Source organism: Ambystoma mexicanum, chromosome 2q, assembly GCF_040938575.1.
Source record: "Ambystoma mexicanum isolate Mex_15411 chromosome 2q, UKY_AmexF1_1, whole genome shotgun sequence".
Lineage (NCBI taxonomy): Eukaryota > Metazoa > Chordata > Amphibia > Caudata > Ambystomatidae > Ambystoma > Ambystoma mexicanum.
In genome coordinates, this window is record NC_090924.1 from 766,390,743 (window position 1) to 766,406,379 (window position 15,637).

Genomic DNA, 15,637 nt, shown 5'->3' on the forward strand with positions numbered 1-15,637 from the left:
TTCCACAGCAGTCTGCGGAGTGTCTGGTCTATTTTCCTAAATATGTTTGAAGGGATGTGTAATGGGGCATTTTGTAATATGTAGAGTAGGCGGGGTAGGGTCATCATTTTGAAGAGTGCAGCTCTACCCAGTAGTGTCAGCGGGAGGGATGACCAGTGACGGGCATCCTCTGCAAATCTTGTCATGACTGGGTACAGGTTTCTGGGCACATAATCAGTCAGCTTATTTGTTATTAGAATACCTAGGTATTTGAATTGTTCCCTTTCTACCCGGTAGGGACATTGGGGCGGGATCGAGTCTCCCTCTTGTTTAAGTGGGAATAAGGTGGATTTGTCCCAGTTTACTTTCAGGCCACTGAAGGAGCCGTATTTCTGCAGTAAATCAGTCACTATGGGGCAGGATCTGACCGGGTCTTGTAAGTAAACCAATAAGTCGTCCGCGTATAGGGACACCTTATCTTCCCAGGCTTCAGACCATCTAAATCCCTTCCATGTTTCGTTTGTTCTTAACAGTATAGCGAGTGGTTCAATCGCTATTGCGAATATCATGGCCGACAGTGGGCATCCTTGTCTGGTTCCTGTGCCGATTTCAAAGGGGCCTGACACGTGACCATTCACTTTCGTGACTGCTAGCGGGGATTTGTACAATAATTTAACCCAGCTCATAAACTGGGGCCCGAATCCCATCCTTTGCATTATCTCCCAGATCGCATCCCACCTGATAGAGTCAAAGGCCTTCTCGAAGTCTACGGCCAACAGGGCCAACGGGTCTCGGATGGTGGTCGCATTCTCCATCGCCATGAATAATCGATGTATATTCATCCGCGTGGATCTCTGCGGCATAAAACCACACTGATCCGGGTGGATCAAGGAGGGTATAACTTGCTGCAATCTATTGGCTAAGGTTTTCGCTAAAATTTTGGTTTCTGTATTGATAAGGGAAATGGGCCTATACGAACTGCAGCACTCTGGGGGTTTGTCCGCTTTGGGTATGACCACTATGGTGGCCTGTCTCAGGTCTTGTGGGAGGGACCCTTTGTTTCGGGAGGTTTCATACATTTTCAGCAAGTGTGGTGTAATTACGCTCGTGCCTATTTTCTTCCATACCTCGACCGGAAGGCCGTTGGGTCCCGGGGCTTTCCCGGGTTGAAGGTCGGCTATGGCTGCAGACAATTCATTCTCCGATATGTCGGTTTCTAGCAGGGCTCTTTGTTCAGGTGTCAGGGAGGGAAGGGTGATTCCCGAGATGGGTGTAGTGTCAATGGGGGAGATTGGCGGTCCATAGAGTTCCTTGTAGTAGCTTGCGAACTCTTCCGCTATGTCACGGTCCGCTGTCACTAGTGTATTCCCCTGTGTTCTGATCGCTCTAACATGTCGGAGCCCCTCGTCACGCCTCTCCAGCCACGCCAACATTTTGCCTGCCTTATCCCCGGTTTCGTACACTCTGGTCCGCATCGCTGCGTGTGCCTGTTTGGCATTGTCCAGGGCGACGTTTTGAAACTGTTTTTGTGCTAGCTGTAATTCGCGATGGGATTCTGGGAGGTCTTGGGATAGATGAGCTACCTCTGCCTCTTGTACTCGCTTTTCGGCCGCCCGGATCGCCGCGGCGTGTTTTTTCCTACGGGCTGCGATCTGGGATATGAGTTCCCCTCTCAGTACGGGTTTGTATGCCTCCCACAATGTTACAGGGCTATCCACTGAGGTTGTGTTCAGTTCAAAGTATGATTCTGTTCCTTTTTTGATATGTTCGACTAGGTCGGGGAAGCCCAGATAATAATTGTTTAGCCTCCACGTGGGTGGGGGAATCGGCCTGTGTGTATTGAGCACCATTACGAGCGGGGAGTGGTCCGATATACCTCTGGGTAGGAGGTGTGCATCGGTTGCTAGATGTAATTCGGAGATCGGGAGAAAAAAGTAATCAAGTCTAGATAATGAGGCGTGTGCTCCGGAGAGGAAAGAGTATTCTCTCGTGCCAGGATGCAAATGTCTCCACACATCTTTCAGGCCTATTGCGTCGGCGAACGTGGCTAGTTTGGTATGCGTAGCTGGATTTCTCGAGCGGATGTGTGTTCGGTCAAGTTCTGGGTGCATGACCTCGTTGAAATCTCCCCCCACCACCATCAAGCTCGAGGAGTCCGCCGCCAACATTGGCGTTATATCTTCAAGTAGTGCAGTGAGTAAGGTAGGTGGTGCATATACGGCTAGCATGGATATAGGCCGCTCCCAAAGAGTCGCGGTTATGTGAACGAATCTACCTCCTGGGTCCTGTGTGACGGATGAGAGGGTCAGTGGAAGTCGTTTGTGCACGAGGATCAGCACCCCCCTAGCTCCCATGGAGAAACCTGAGTGTATCGCGATGCGGTAATTAGTTCGCTTGAAGAGGTTGCAGTTTGTGCCCGCCAGGTGCGTTTCGGTTAGGAAGGCTACATCGGGCGTATAACGGTTCAAATATTGGAGTACAAGGCGTCTCTTGATACTGCTGCCTAGCCCATTCACATTCCAGGTCATTATCTTAATAGACCTGTTCTTGCTTTCAGCGGTGTGGTCAGTCATGGTGGTCGGGAATCGGACATGCCGGGTAATGTTGTGTGTATCTCCGGGCATTGCCCCTTATCCGCCCCCCTGGAACCCGACCCCAGCCTATTGCGCGCATTGATCTTAGAGCAGCAAACCAAACAAATAAACTCTGTCCTAAACACAAACTCCCTCGTACCCTCCCCATACTCCACCCCAACTGGAAGTACCTGTCGCCCCAACATTAGGCCGAGCCTGACAAGGGTCTGCTCGGACCGAACAAACAATCAATACATTCGATATAACTTCTTTGCGATTCTGTCGCCGTTGCTCGGCGCTGGTCCTATTACCTTTGTTGAGGGGGGGGGGCCCCCGCTCGAGCCGCCATTTCTTCAGTGTGGGGGGGGGGAAAAGCTCTGACAGTGCATTGCTATCAGCATGTGTCCGCACACTTCAGTCGGCTTCTCTTGGTGGTAGTCCATCCTGGCCTTGTAGTGGTTGTGCATTCGGGGATCTGTCCGGGCGCGGTCTATTTCGTTCACGTTCCCTTCTATTTGTGGGGCCCCAATCTCCCTCCAGGTTATTTTCTGCCCAATTCCATGCATCCTTTGGGTCATTAAAGTGCACGGTTGTGCCATTATGGTAAATTTTCAGCTGTGCCGGGAACAGGAGACCATATTTGATGTTTTGGGTCTGTAGCTTCTTCTTAAGCTGGTCAAATGATTGGCGTGCTCTTTGTACTTCCCGTGTGAAATCCGGGAAGAAAGCGATTTTCGCGCCGTTGTAGGTCGTGGCTCCCTTGGATCTGGCCATTTGCAGTATCGCGTCGCGATCTCTGTAATTTAGGATTTTGGCAATCACAGTGCGGGGTGGGGCCCCAGGCGTTGGTCTGCCTGTTGGGACTCGATGTGCACGTTCAATGGAGAAAAGTTTCGAAAAATTCTTTGGGGCGTATAGGTCCATGAGTAGTTGTTCAAGGAATAGTTCCATGGAGGGGCCTTCACTTTTCTCAGGTAATCCCAGGATTCGTATATTGTTCCGTCTAGAGCGCCCCTCTCCTTCCTCCACCCGTTCCTCTAGAGTCTTAACACGTTGCAGTACTCTGGTCATCTGTTGATGGATGTTTCGGAGGCCATCTTCCGTGTTGGATATGCGGGTTTCCGCCTCTCCCGTGCGGGACGTGAGTTTCTGCAAGTCATGGCGTAGGAGGGACACTTCTGTGCTGATGCCGTCCATTTTAATCTCCATAGCGGTTCTGGAGTTGGCTATGGCGTTCATAATGTCTTTGAGAGAGGGTTCGGGTTCCTCATCTTCAGTAATTGCCGATCTTTCCTGTGTCGGCTCCGTGGCCAGTGTGGGCACCGCGTATTGTTCCATTTTGCTTTGCGTCGTGCCTCTCCTGCTCTTGTCCTTGCCCATGACCGTTGCAGTCACAACTTCGATGAGGATCCGCCTTGATGATTCTAGTAGCGTTGTGCGTGGGCCGGGGCACGGATTTAACTCTCGATCTAATCACAAGCGATTTTCTGGGAGCGGGCAAGCGGGAAAGCTGCTCGCAACCACTGCCTCCCGCCCACCCTGCTCCTCACCGTTTCGCGTGCCCAATCACGTGCCTCTCCGTCGCTGTCTGTCGCCCCTTGTTCTGAGTTGGCGGGCGCTCAACGCGGAGCGGAGCGGAGCGCGTACGGTTGGTCACTGCCTTCCCATCAACCGTTCGCTCCTCCTGTATGGCGCTGTTCTTCGTGCCGGATGTCAGTGGCGCACTATCCCAAGTCACTGTCGGCCATCTTGGATCGAGTTCGGCGGGTGCCACGCTCTATCACCTTCCACCGCAGTTATCTTCGCCTCCGGCCTCCGTTTTGTTACGGGAGCAACTGCAATGTGTCGTGTCGTCTGTCGGCCAACTTTTCGTAATTTTGCAGGAGTGTCGCAAGTCAAATTCCCCCAGGATTTGGCAGGATGTGTTGGCGGCACCGGGAGCTCAGCGAGCACGCGTCTACATCGGTCGCTCGTTGGCCACGCCCCCAGGGGTCAGAATCTTAATCAAGAAGGGAACTGGGTTTGAACTGGAAAAGACTTGGTCGGATGTGAGTGGTCGAGCCCTTCTGATAGTGGGAAAAATTGCAAAAGTCCAGGTCACAATTGCCACAATATACTCACCCAATAGCGGACAGGCCGCATTCCTTAGGAAAACGATCCCTAAAATAGTACTAGAAGCTGCAGGCCACGTCATCCTGGGAGGCGACTTTAACCAATGGGTCGACCCGTCCGTAGACTGGAGACCAGGCAAGCCGGAAACGAGAAGTCAACACAGAGCGGACCTTACAGAACTCGCCGTCATGATGGAGCTATACGAACTACGGGACGTGTGGAGAGCTCTGCACCCTGACGAGAGTGGATTCACCTTCTATTCAAACCCTCATGGCACATTCACACGTATAGATTATATATTCCTAACAATCGACCTCACATGCTCCACAAATTATTCTGGAATCGTCCCGATAACTTGGTCAGACCATGACATGGTTCTGGCAGATGTCAACTGGGCCAACCTGCCTGCCGCTGGGGTTTCTTGGCGTTGCAACGAGTCCCTCTGGACTGATGTGGTGTTTAAAAATGAAATGGAGACCGAGATTGAAGAATATTTCAAGGTAAATAATAATGGGGCGGTCTCCAAACAAGTGATCTGGGAAGCTGGGAAGGCCACTTGGAGAGGCATACTGATACGCGAGGGCTCCTCTAAAAAAAGGGAATGTAAGATTGTAGAAAACAAGCTACGTAAGGAAATACACCAACTAGAGGTGGAAGTAGGAGAAAACGCAGAGGTGGACCCCACTAAAATAGATGCAGCTCACCGTAAAAGAGGGGAACTACGGCTGTTAGAGCATGGCCATGTAGTGCGCAAACTGCAATTCCTTAGGCAGACATACTACCAAAAAGGAGACAAAGCTGACGCACTATTGGCTGCCAGGCTTAGGGAACAGAGGGCAGAACGCAAGGTGAAAGAGATAACAGAGACCACTACTCCCACGGTGCACCCTTCCCACTCAATACCGGAGTGCTTCGCCAACTTTTATGAAAACCTATACACCTCTGAGCTGATCTCTGCCCAATCTGACATATCCTACTACCTGTCCTCAATCACCATGCCCACAATAACACACACAGAGACCGAGCTCCTTGATACTCCAATAGCTGAACACGAGACCCGGGACGCAATCAAACGGCTAACACTAGGGAAATCCCCGGGTGAAGACGGTTATACGGCCGGCTTCTACAAGACCTTTAGTGAACAACTGACACCCTTCCTTACAGAGCTCTTTAATGAGATAGTTGACACTGGAGTCGCACCGGACTCTTTCAAGAGAGCACTCATAACAGTAATCCCTAAGGAGGGGAGAGACCCCAAACTATGTGGCTCGTACCGCCCCATCTCCCTCCTCAATCTCAACGCCAAGATCTATGCTAGTGTACTGGCAGCGAGACTGGAAACCTTAATGCCCAAATTGATCCACCCCGACCAGGTCGGGTTTATTCTCGCGAGGCAGGGAGCCGACACCATGCGTAAAACACTACACCTCATCCACGCAGCCCACAACCTACCAGACAATCCGGTCCTCCTATCAATCGATGCAGAAAAAACCTTTGATAGGGTGGAATGGGACTTCCTGGGAGCAGTCCTGCAGAAAGTAGGGATAGACCCCAAACTCCATGATGGGATACGAGAAATATACGCCTCTCCCAAGGCGTCGATATTTGTAAACAGGGAATATTCCAGGTGGTTCAAACTACAGAGGGGGCCAAGCATTGTTGCCCCCTCTCCGCGATCCTGTTCACACTCTCCCTCGAACCACTGGCCCAAAAAATGAGAGATGACCCCAACATAGAAGGAATGCGATTGGGAGGGGTGGAATATAAGGCAGCGTTGTACGCAGATGACCTCCTTCTACACGTAACGAACCCTACAAACTCCATCCCTCATGCCCTAACCCTAATAGATGAATATGGCCAGTGCTCTGGCTTTAAAGTAAATAAATCCAAGTCCATACTCTTCCCCCTCCAAGGTACCCCAGACGAGAACGATGCCAAGTTCCTCTCACTAGGGCTCAAAGTGGAACACACGACATTGCAATACCTGGGTATACAGATCACCAGAAACCTGAGCGACCTTTATGAGGCTAACTTCCCCCCGCTTTTCCGGCGATTTGAGACAGATCTCAAGAAATGGAGCAAATTGACGATTTCATGGCTGGGGCGTATTAACGCTGTCAAGATGGCGTGCCTCCCCGGCTTTCTCTACCCCTTCCAGATGCTAACAATTGAGATGCCCAAAAGATTCTTCATAGATGCCCAAAGGATCATGATATGATTTATCTGGCAGGGGAAGAAGCCGAGAATTGCGTACAATACACTAATACTCCCCAAACACAAGGGAGGAGTAGGACTTCCCGATCTGAGGACCTACTACAAAAAGTCACCCAGTTGCGCGTCCTAATCCCACACCTCGGGGACTACAAACACCTTCAATGGGTACAGATGGACAATCACTACCTGCCCCCCACCACAGTAGAAGAATGGCTATGGTCACCATACCAACGCGTACAAAAGAAAATCAAATACCACCCCATACTGAGCACCATATGGAACATATGGCGCACTGGGAAAGAGATGCGCGAAATCACTACCTGGCCATCTCCGCTCAGTCACTTGTGGTCTCCCGGTATAAACAACCATATCCCGAATGTGGAGCGGTTCCAGTCATGGCACGAGGCGGGCCTGGAAAGGGTAGGGCAACTCCAAAGAAAGGGCTCATTTATCACACTACCGGATCTGACAACGGCATTGGGGATAGGAAATCTATCGACATTCCAATTTATCCAATTAAAAGGGGTACTAACGAAACCTGAATGGAGAGAAAAACTCAAAAGAGACCTTACCGCCTTTGAGAAACTCTTAGACTCCAGATTAGAAATGAAAGGCCTTATATCTGTGATGTATCTGGCGCTATAAGCGACGAGAGGTGGAACCAAAGACCCTCTTAGGGCCAGATGGGAAAAGGACCTTGGCGAAGAGATACCCCCTGATCAATGGGACTTAATGTGTAGAGCGGAACCTAAATCCTCCATATCCAACCAATATAAGCTCCATGCAATAAAGCTCCAACACAGGTGGCAATATGATCCTCTCAGACTTTCTAAAATGTCCCAGTCCATGAGCCCGAGATGCTGGAGGAATTGTGGGGTACTGCTAACTATTGGAACATGTGGTGGAGCTGCCCACATGTCAAAGTGTTTTGGACCGAGGTCCTGGGATGGATCAAGGAGGTAGATGAGATCCAAAGGGAGCTTGACCCCTACCTTGTGCTGTTTGGCCTAGAAAAGGACGAGGAGGACTGGTTCCGAGTGAAAGGCCTGGCCCCCCCAACTATTGTTGGCGGCGAGAGCCCTAATAGCGACCAAATGGAAATCTCCTTTAGTCCCACGAAAGAACGAATGGATTAAACTGGCCACGAGCATCTACATGATGGAAACAATCACTGCCTCCCTGCACAATACAGCAGCCAAATGTGAAACCCTATGGATGGACTTCAAGAGTAAACATATTACACCTACCTCTGACTCCCAGTTGGCGGAATCCTCAAAGGCTTGATCTTATGATGCAAAAATCAAATAACACTACAAGAGGTGAAAGACTCATTTCCAGCGGCCGTGGTGCTGCCAGACGCTGTACTGTGTTAACTGTGCGTTCCTAGTACTTACGTTAAACGATTATACATATGATGTACACTAACCCAAGTGGGGGAGGGGGGTCGGAGTGGGTTGAAGCGAACAGTGGAGGTGACGCATCCAGAAACATGAGACTGTCACCAAACTATGTGATTTCAATAACATATTATACTCTTTTTAGATTGGACTGACATGTACTTCTGGAGATGTTTATTTTTCTGCGTTTACTGTTTGCCTTCTGGCTTTTGTTTTTTCTCGTTCTTTTTTATTTTTTCTCCTTTGTTTTTGTAAAACCAATAAAGCAAAATTAAAAAAATAAAAAAGGAACTAAAAAAAGTAAACGTCAGAGGAACAAGTAATGCAGCTTTGATAAAAGTCCCATGGGACTTGTCAATGAAGCTGGATTCATTAGATGGTAGAAATTAAACATTGAAAAAAACATGTTCAAGTCTGTTAAACAAAAAATAACTTGCAAAATAAAATAGAGACCCACATTTCAATTTTGAAAAAAAAACAGGTGCAAATACTTCAGGGTAACCTGTTTAGAAACCAGGCTGCAAGGGCTAACTTCTACTGAGCTGAGAGAACCACTGAGCCCCCTTGCTGGGAGAGTAAGTGGGCTGGGCCCACCGGGAGTTGAACCGGCGGCTGATCCGACAGGCTGAGAAGTTCCGAGAACCAGGGTCTCGCTGGCCACCATGGCGTTATCAGGATAAGTCGAAGGCTCTGTGACTCCCTGATCCTGCAGATTACCCAGTGCACCAGGGGTGGTGACCTGAGGTGCCGGCTGCCGGAAGGGCCTGCCTATCCGCAAGTTGATGTCTGTACCCCACCAGACTAGATCCTGGTGGAGATGTTGAGTTAAGGTGAATTGCTCCGCCTGAGAACCCTTCTCCTGATTGTAGAAGGCTGAGAAGTGCAGCTGCAGCCTCCTCATTTGGAGCCTCGTACGTGGCACTGCAAGGAGACATGCTGCCATGACTCCCAACAGGTGTTGGTACCACTACGCTGAGGTTGTTGGTCTGCTGAGAAAATGCCCAGTGGCCCTCTCGATAGCTGTGGTCTTGTCTGCTGAGGGGAAGAGCCTCTAAGCCCTTGTGTCCCATATAGGACCTAGGCAGGTCAGACTCTGTGTGGACAATAACTGCGACTTCTTGAGATTGATAGAAAATCCCAGATCATATAGCATGTCCATGAGGGCGGAGGCTGTGTGCTGCACTGCCTCCGGAGATCTTGCCCTGATTAGCTAGTCGTCTACGTATGGATAAATGTGATGGCCCTGTGCCCCGAGTAGGGTTGCCACTGCGTTTATTAGTTTTGGAAAGACCCTGGGGGCCGAATTGCCCTGTATTGAAAGTGAAAACCCATGATCCTGAACCTCAGGAAGGACCGATGGGGTTCCCAGATCGGGACGTGTGGGTAGGCATCCTTCAGATCCACGGAGCACACCCAGTCACCCACACACATGGTCTCCGCAATGAAGGCTGGGGTAATCATCTTCAACTTTTGGCGGGGAAGGGAAAGGTTCAAGGAAGAAAGGGCCAACAACTCTCAGGCCAGCCTGGTTCTTTTTGTGTATGGCGAGAATTCTGAATAGAAGCCCTCGCCCCGCTTTGAGGCTGGGACTTACTCTACTGCCTGGCTCGCTGCAAGCGAGCAGATTTCCACCAACAGAGTTGCTGTGCCAATCTGCGGGAGCAGAGGAGAGGAAGGAGGAATTGGAAGTCAGAAGCCTCTGGATACCACTGAGAGGATCCATGGGTCTGTGAACCGGCGACTCATGGATCCGGATGGACCGGTCACAACTTTGTTACCTCTGAGGCAGGTGCTGAGGAGGGGGACTGGGAAAAGCCCTTGTTAGCCGCTTTGCGCTGCTTATGTCTGTGCTGGCTAGGGGATCTGTCTGGTTGTCTGGACGGTCTCTCCTGGAAGCCCCTAAAGCCTCTGAAGGCCCGACCTTTATCAGAGCGCTGGTACGTTTGGCTGTTGGTCTTGGGTGTGGCCTTAGTTAGAATCGATAAAGATTCTGCTGTCTGGGAGATATTCTTTTTCCTCATCCGTTGTTGAATGGAACAAGTCTCCCCCCTCGAAAGGCAGGTCGAGTATGCGCTCCTGCACATCGGGGTTGAACTTTGTCACCTTGAGCCAGGTCATTCTTCTCATGTCTGTGGCAATACAAATGTCTCAGCCTGATGTGTCAATGTGGGCCACAGTGGACTCCATTATATCCTGGGCCATGATTTTGGCCTCCGCCAACCCAGCCTTGAAGCATGCCTGGCTGTGGGCTGGGAGCTCTGGAAGAAAGTCTGCAATCTCCCACCACAGTTTCTGGTTGACAGCCGCCAACATGGCATCAACGTTGGCCTGGCGCAGGTGGAGGGTGGCATTTGAGTACATTTTCTTTCCAAATGCTTCCAAGAGCTTTTCCAGGAGTGCAGATGTGGAAGCCGCTGAGGAAGATTGTGGCTTGGAGTATAGTAATGCTGCGGCTCTCACCAAGGACTGCATTTGGGGGTGCGCAGACAATAGGAGGGAATCCCCTTCTGTTTGCCTGTACTTAGCATCAAGACGCTTGTTAGTAGGCTGAGTAGAGTGTGGCTTGACCCAGCTTTTTTGGCTAAGGCTTCGACATCCTTTTGAACTGTAATTCCAGTTCTAGTAGGAGGACGTAACGTAAGTACCTCAGCCAGCAACCCTGTCTCGGGTTGTTCAACCTGTGGCTGTGGGATGCCTAGGTACTCAGCCAGACCCGCCAGTCTCTCATGGAATGCTTTGGCTGACGATGGGGTGTCCGGGTCTTCCTCCTCGTCTGTGTTCAGTGTTGTGTCCTGCGGATCTGGGGGAGCCACTGAAGTGCTGGGCGCAGGCAGCTGTGGCGTGCTGATTATCAGTGCCGGAGGCTGCTGAGTGGGCTGAGCCGGAGCTGCAGTGATTGGAACAGGCATGAGAGCCAGGGGCTGAGCTGGACCCAGGGACAGTACTGCAGTGGGTGCTTGTGGCTGTACCGGAAGGAGCATGTCCCTGAGGATGGTACGCATCTGTGGTGATCTCATGAAGGCGAGGAACTTCTCGAAGTACTTGTCCTTGCACGCCGAAGGTGTGCCTAATGGGAAACGAGCACCTGTGGGGCGTTGGGGTCGGGCCCTGGGGCTGCGGTGTCCTGGGCATGCCCTGCCTCACTAAGTTGGGGGATGTGTACCGTCGGTGCAAAGCGGAGGGATAGGATGTGGAACAGTTGACAGGTGTTGTCCAATCCCACCTGGAAGTGCGCTCCCCTGCCTGATCTCCAAATGTAAATGGTGCCGGGTGAGCCGCTTTTTTGTCTGGCCTGGCGGCCATCTTTTGTTGCTCCGTGCCACATGCCTGATTCGTGGTGCTTGTTGAGCTGGGTCCAGACTCCACCAGTACGCTGAGCAGTGGTTGTTGTGACCTTCCCTGCACCTCAGGTGGAGGCCTGGTAGGCTGAGTGCCCTCGGCCATGGTGCTGGTAATGCTGCGTAGAGGGCAGTAAAGGCGCCCTCTCAGACATGGGTCCGGTACTGGGGCATAGCCCCTAGGGTTGTGACCCGGTAATAGAGTCTTGTGGCCCTCAGCGGTAGCACCGGTAGGATCTTGTGACCCCCCTCGGCCTGTGGGCTGCTAGCTGGGGCAGCCTCAGCATTCCTGCTCGTTTTAAACCCTGAAAGGTCCATCCCGCTTGGGCGCTTCCCTGGGAAGGAATCGCCCTTGCGGGGTGAAGAGGAGAACAGGGCACCTACCCTGGGCCTGGTGTTCCATTTCATACATGCTTTAAGGTCCTCTGGAGGCGATCTTTCGAAGAGCTCCTGCCACCTGGTTAGTCGATTCTTCAGCGCATGCGGCGTCAAGGTGTTGCACGCAGTTCAGCCACTTGAGCTGTGGTCTGGGCCAAGGCAATGGAGGCAGAGTGCGTGGGGGTCGGACGTCGGAAAGGGACCACCGCAGGCTGGACACCTGCTGAAGGCCGCCATGATTGACATGCGCCGGAGAGGAGCGTGGCACCAGAGGACAGAGCAATACCTAACAATTGGAAGAGAAAAAAGAAAAAGAAAATACACTTCTCTGGGGAAGAGCGCATGGAATTACAAGGCCGGAGGCCTAACCCAGGAGCACTGGTGAAAGTGGCCCGTTCCTGCCGACGCAGAGGATGACTGAGGAGTGGCGCCAGTGGGCGGAGTCAAGGGAGCGCATGCTCCCAGGGCCGTGCCCTTGCGCGCATTTAAATTTAAAGGGGAAAATGATTTTTCTGGTTCCGTCTCCCGTCCCTAGTGAGCAACGGCCATACATTATGGAGGAAACGGGATGTAGGAGTAATAAATATTTTAGCAGCCCTTGTTTAAGATGTAAAAGGATACTACGAACAACTGCTCATCACATTGTATTTATTATAGGCAATTTTTGGCCATAACAGCTAATATTTTAAAAAGAAACTTTGAAGAAGAGGTTAAAACCCAGCTCCCCCCTAGATACTTCCTTTTCAAATTCAAATGCGCTAACCTTGACACTAACAATGCTGTGCTCATGTCGAACATGTAAACTGATATGAGGTTAACCTTGAGGTTGACTCTCCCTCGCCTCTGCAAGGCAGCAGATGTCAGATGGACACTGCGCCCTTCTCCTATCCATCGGATTTCGCCAGGTGCTCATTCAAGCGCATCTTGGGGATGAAGGTAAGCACCCCCCCGGCCCTTAACGGCATGCGCACTTCTGCACCTCCATTTCACTAAATTGCTTCACTGCCATAATGATCGTGGCAATTTACATCTGTGCACTGGAAGTTTTTGCACCTGTGTGTGCATTCTCGCCTGCTACTGCTATTCTACCATATGCTTGAACTGCGAGCCACCATTCCAGGATGGTGGCCCACACACCATGCTTTGGACTGCATGGTGCTGTGTCCCCATTGGTTCAGGCTCCACTTTTGTGAGCTAATGGGAAGCCGGCAGGCTTGAAGCCCTCCTCCGAAGACCCGATCCTGGCTGCGGACAACTTTCTCTACTCTTTACACTCCCTCGCCTCGGCAAGGCAGCAGATGTCGGATGGACACTGTGCCCTTCTCATATCCATCGGATGTCGCCAAGTGCTCCCTCGGCACATCTTGGGGATGAAGGTAAGCCCCCCCAGGCCCTTACAGGCATGTGCACGTCTGCTCCTCCATTCCACTAAATTGCTTCTCTGCCACGATGTTTGTGGCAATTTACATCTGTCCATTGGACATTGAAAGTTTTTGCATGTGTGCGTGCATTCTCGCCTGCTACTGCTATTCTACCATATGCTTGAACTGCGAGCCGCCATTCCAAGATGGTGGCCCACACACTGTGCTTTGGGCTTCATGGTGCTGTGCACCCATTGGTTCAGGCTCCACTTTTGTGAGCCAATGTGAAGCTGGCATGCTTGGTCGGCCCTCCTCCGAAGGCCCGATCCTAAGGCCCCTGTCTGCTTCTGGTCCGCTACAGGTACTCTCCCCTGGTCGCCTGTGATGATGTGTGTGCCCCCCCCCGGTCACCAGTGATGATGTGGGTGCCCCCACCGCCTCCCCTGGCCTCCTGTGATGATGTGTGTGTGTGTGTGTGCCCCCGCTCCCCTGGTTGCTAGGACTTTGTATTCTGCTGCCTCCCTGCAACAAGGGGTAGGCACCTTTTTGCCCATTATTTGGCTTTCACATTTCTGTGCTGTTGCCGCCCTGCAACATGGGGTAGGCACATTTTATTTGCATATTGCTTGACTTTTGTATTTGTTTGCTCTTGTCGCCCTGCAACATGGTGTGAGGCTCACTGTATGTAATCACCATGTACCTCTTGCACTATACGTATGTTGTATTACCTTTGCATGTTCCACGATGTTGTAATGCACCTCCTACGCTTCCTTTTCTGTAACCCGAAGCACTGAAACTATTCTCATAAATTAAGCGTCTAGATACCTTGGGGTTTTGCACGCTATATGAATACTTTTTTTTTTAAACAGTATGGCTCTATATGCTTGCCACCATCTTGTCAACAGCAATAAGTGCCTTCCCTGCATGACAGTAAATAGTACAACATGTTGGGTTAAAATGTTGTGCATGCACTATGCAGTTTGTGCCTAGCAACACACCTTGGAGAGAGTGGAGATGTGCAGTTAGTTTGCATTTCAGGACTATCGGCAATGAGGGAAAGAGAAAAATGTGTTGGGGATGACGGCTGAGGCAGACTGCCTCATAGGCGGCAAAGGGTGCAATGTGTATAAGCAGATATTGCAAATGTACTGTGTCACAACATGATTGATGGACGAACAGGCGTCGCTTTCATCAACTCTACTACAGTAGCCGAAGCAGACCTATAAGGGAGGCCAATGATTTTAAAAGGATCATTACTTTGCCATTCAGAAACATACCATCCCCAGTCTCCATAAGCTCTGCATTGCCGTACTTTGGGGCCACCCGTGGCGTTGATCCTTGCGGTCGTTCTACCTGTATTGAGTGCTCTGAGGTGTATGTAGTAACATCTGGAGGAGCAGAATGGTTTTCTAAAACAAAAAATACAAAGAATACATTAGCAAGGCAACTATAGAATTTGTAAATAAAGACCGTAATGTTATAAATGTACATGTCAGACCTATCCAGGCATTCGGGAGAGCAATCTGGCTGCACTCTAATTCTGGTTTGAAAAAACGCATCCCAAGTTTGTACCGGCAGTAGGGGCAATAACATCCCATTTGAAATAATACAACTGTTTAAAATCATCAGGATTAACATGAAACAGAATTCTGTAGCTATTGCCATGCTTCGATCTAGCATTTCGGTTCCACATTGATGCCGGCAATCCAAAGTGGAAAAGTATCATAGTGCCCAGCAACATATTTCACCATGAAAAAATATACAGTTTTGGAGGTCTTCTATATGTTAATAATTTAAGACTGAAGGGGTCTTTCTAAGTTTGGTTAATTCTTTTAACATTCTGCAAACTTTATGAATGTAGTTTCTATCATCCTACAAAAAAGCTCATCATATTAAGATGGCAATGTAGCAAAGACTTTAGTGACATACAAGCTTTCCTACCAATAACAACTCTATAATTGAATGATTTCACAAAACAGGATTAAATAGCACTAAGGAATACTTCACTACATGTTGTAATGGATGATATGTGCAAAGAATCACCATAGTGTTAAATCCCAAGGATCCTCCCATGTAAGATTGTTAAAAACAGCACAAAGATATTCATTTCAGTCAGGCATGCAGAATTTGGCTGATGACTAACCAAAATAAATCTCCATTCATAGGTAGCCCAAGGACCCTCCTATCAACAACTTATATCTAACAAACTGTGTGAAAAAACCTGGCTACTGAAACTAAGCACTACTAGGGTAGATCAAACAAGGTAGATAACGGGTGAACATTAG

At 50.2% G+C, this 15,637-nt stretch overlaps 1 protein-coding gene across 5 annotated transcripts in view; it reads right to left on the bottom strand.

The window, feature by feature from the left end:
* The window catches only part of DIP2C (disco interacting protein 2 homolog C), a 2,321,522-nt gene that overhangs the window by 1,109,737 nt on the left and 1,196,148 nt on the right, over positions 1 to 15,637 (bottom strand). For all 5 annotated transcript variants that reach the window (XM_069647998.1, XM_069647999.1, XM_069647996.1 and 2 more), the window contains one exon: positions 14,630 to 14,761. In XM_069647998.1, the coding sequence (XP_069504099.1) occupies positions 14,630 to 14,761 (132 nt within the window). The remainder of the gene's footprint in view (positions 1 to 14,629; positions 14,762 to 15,637) is intronic.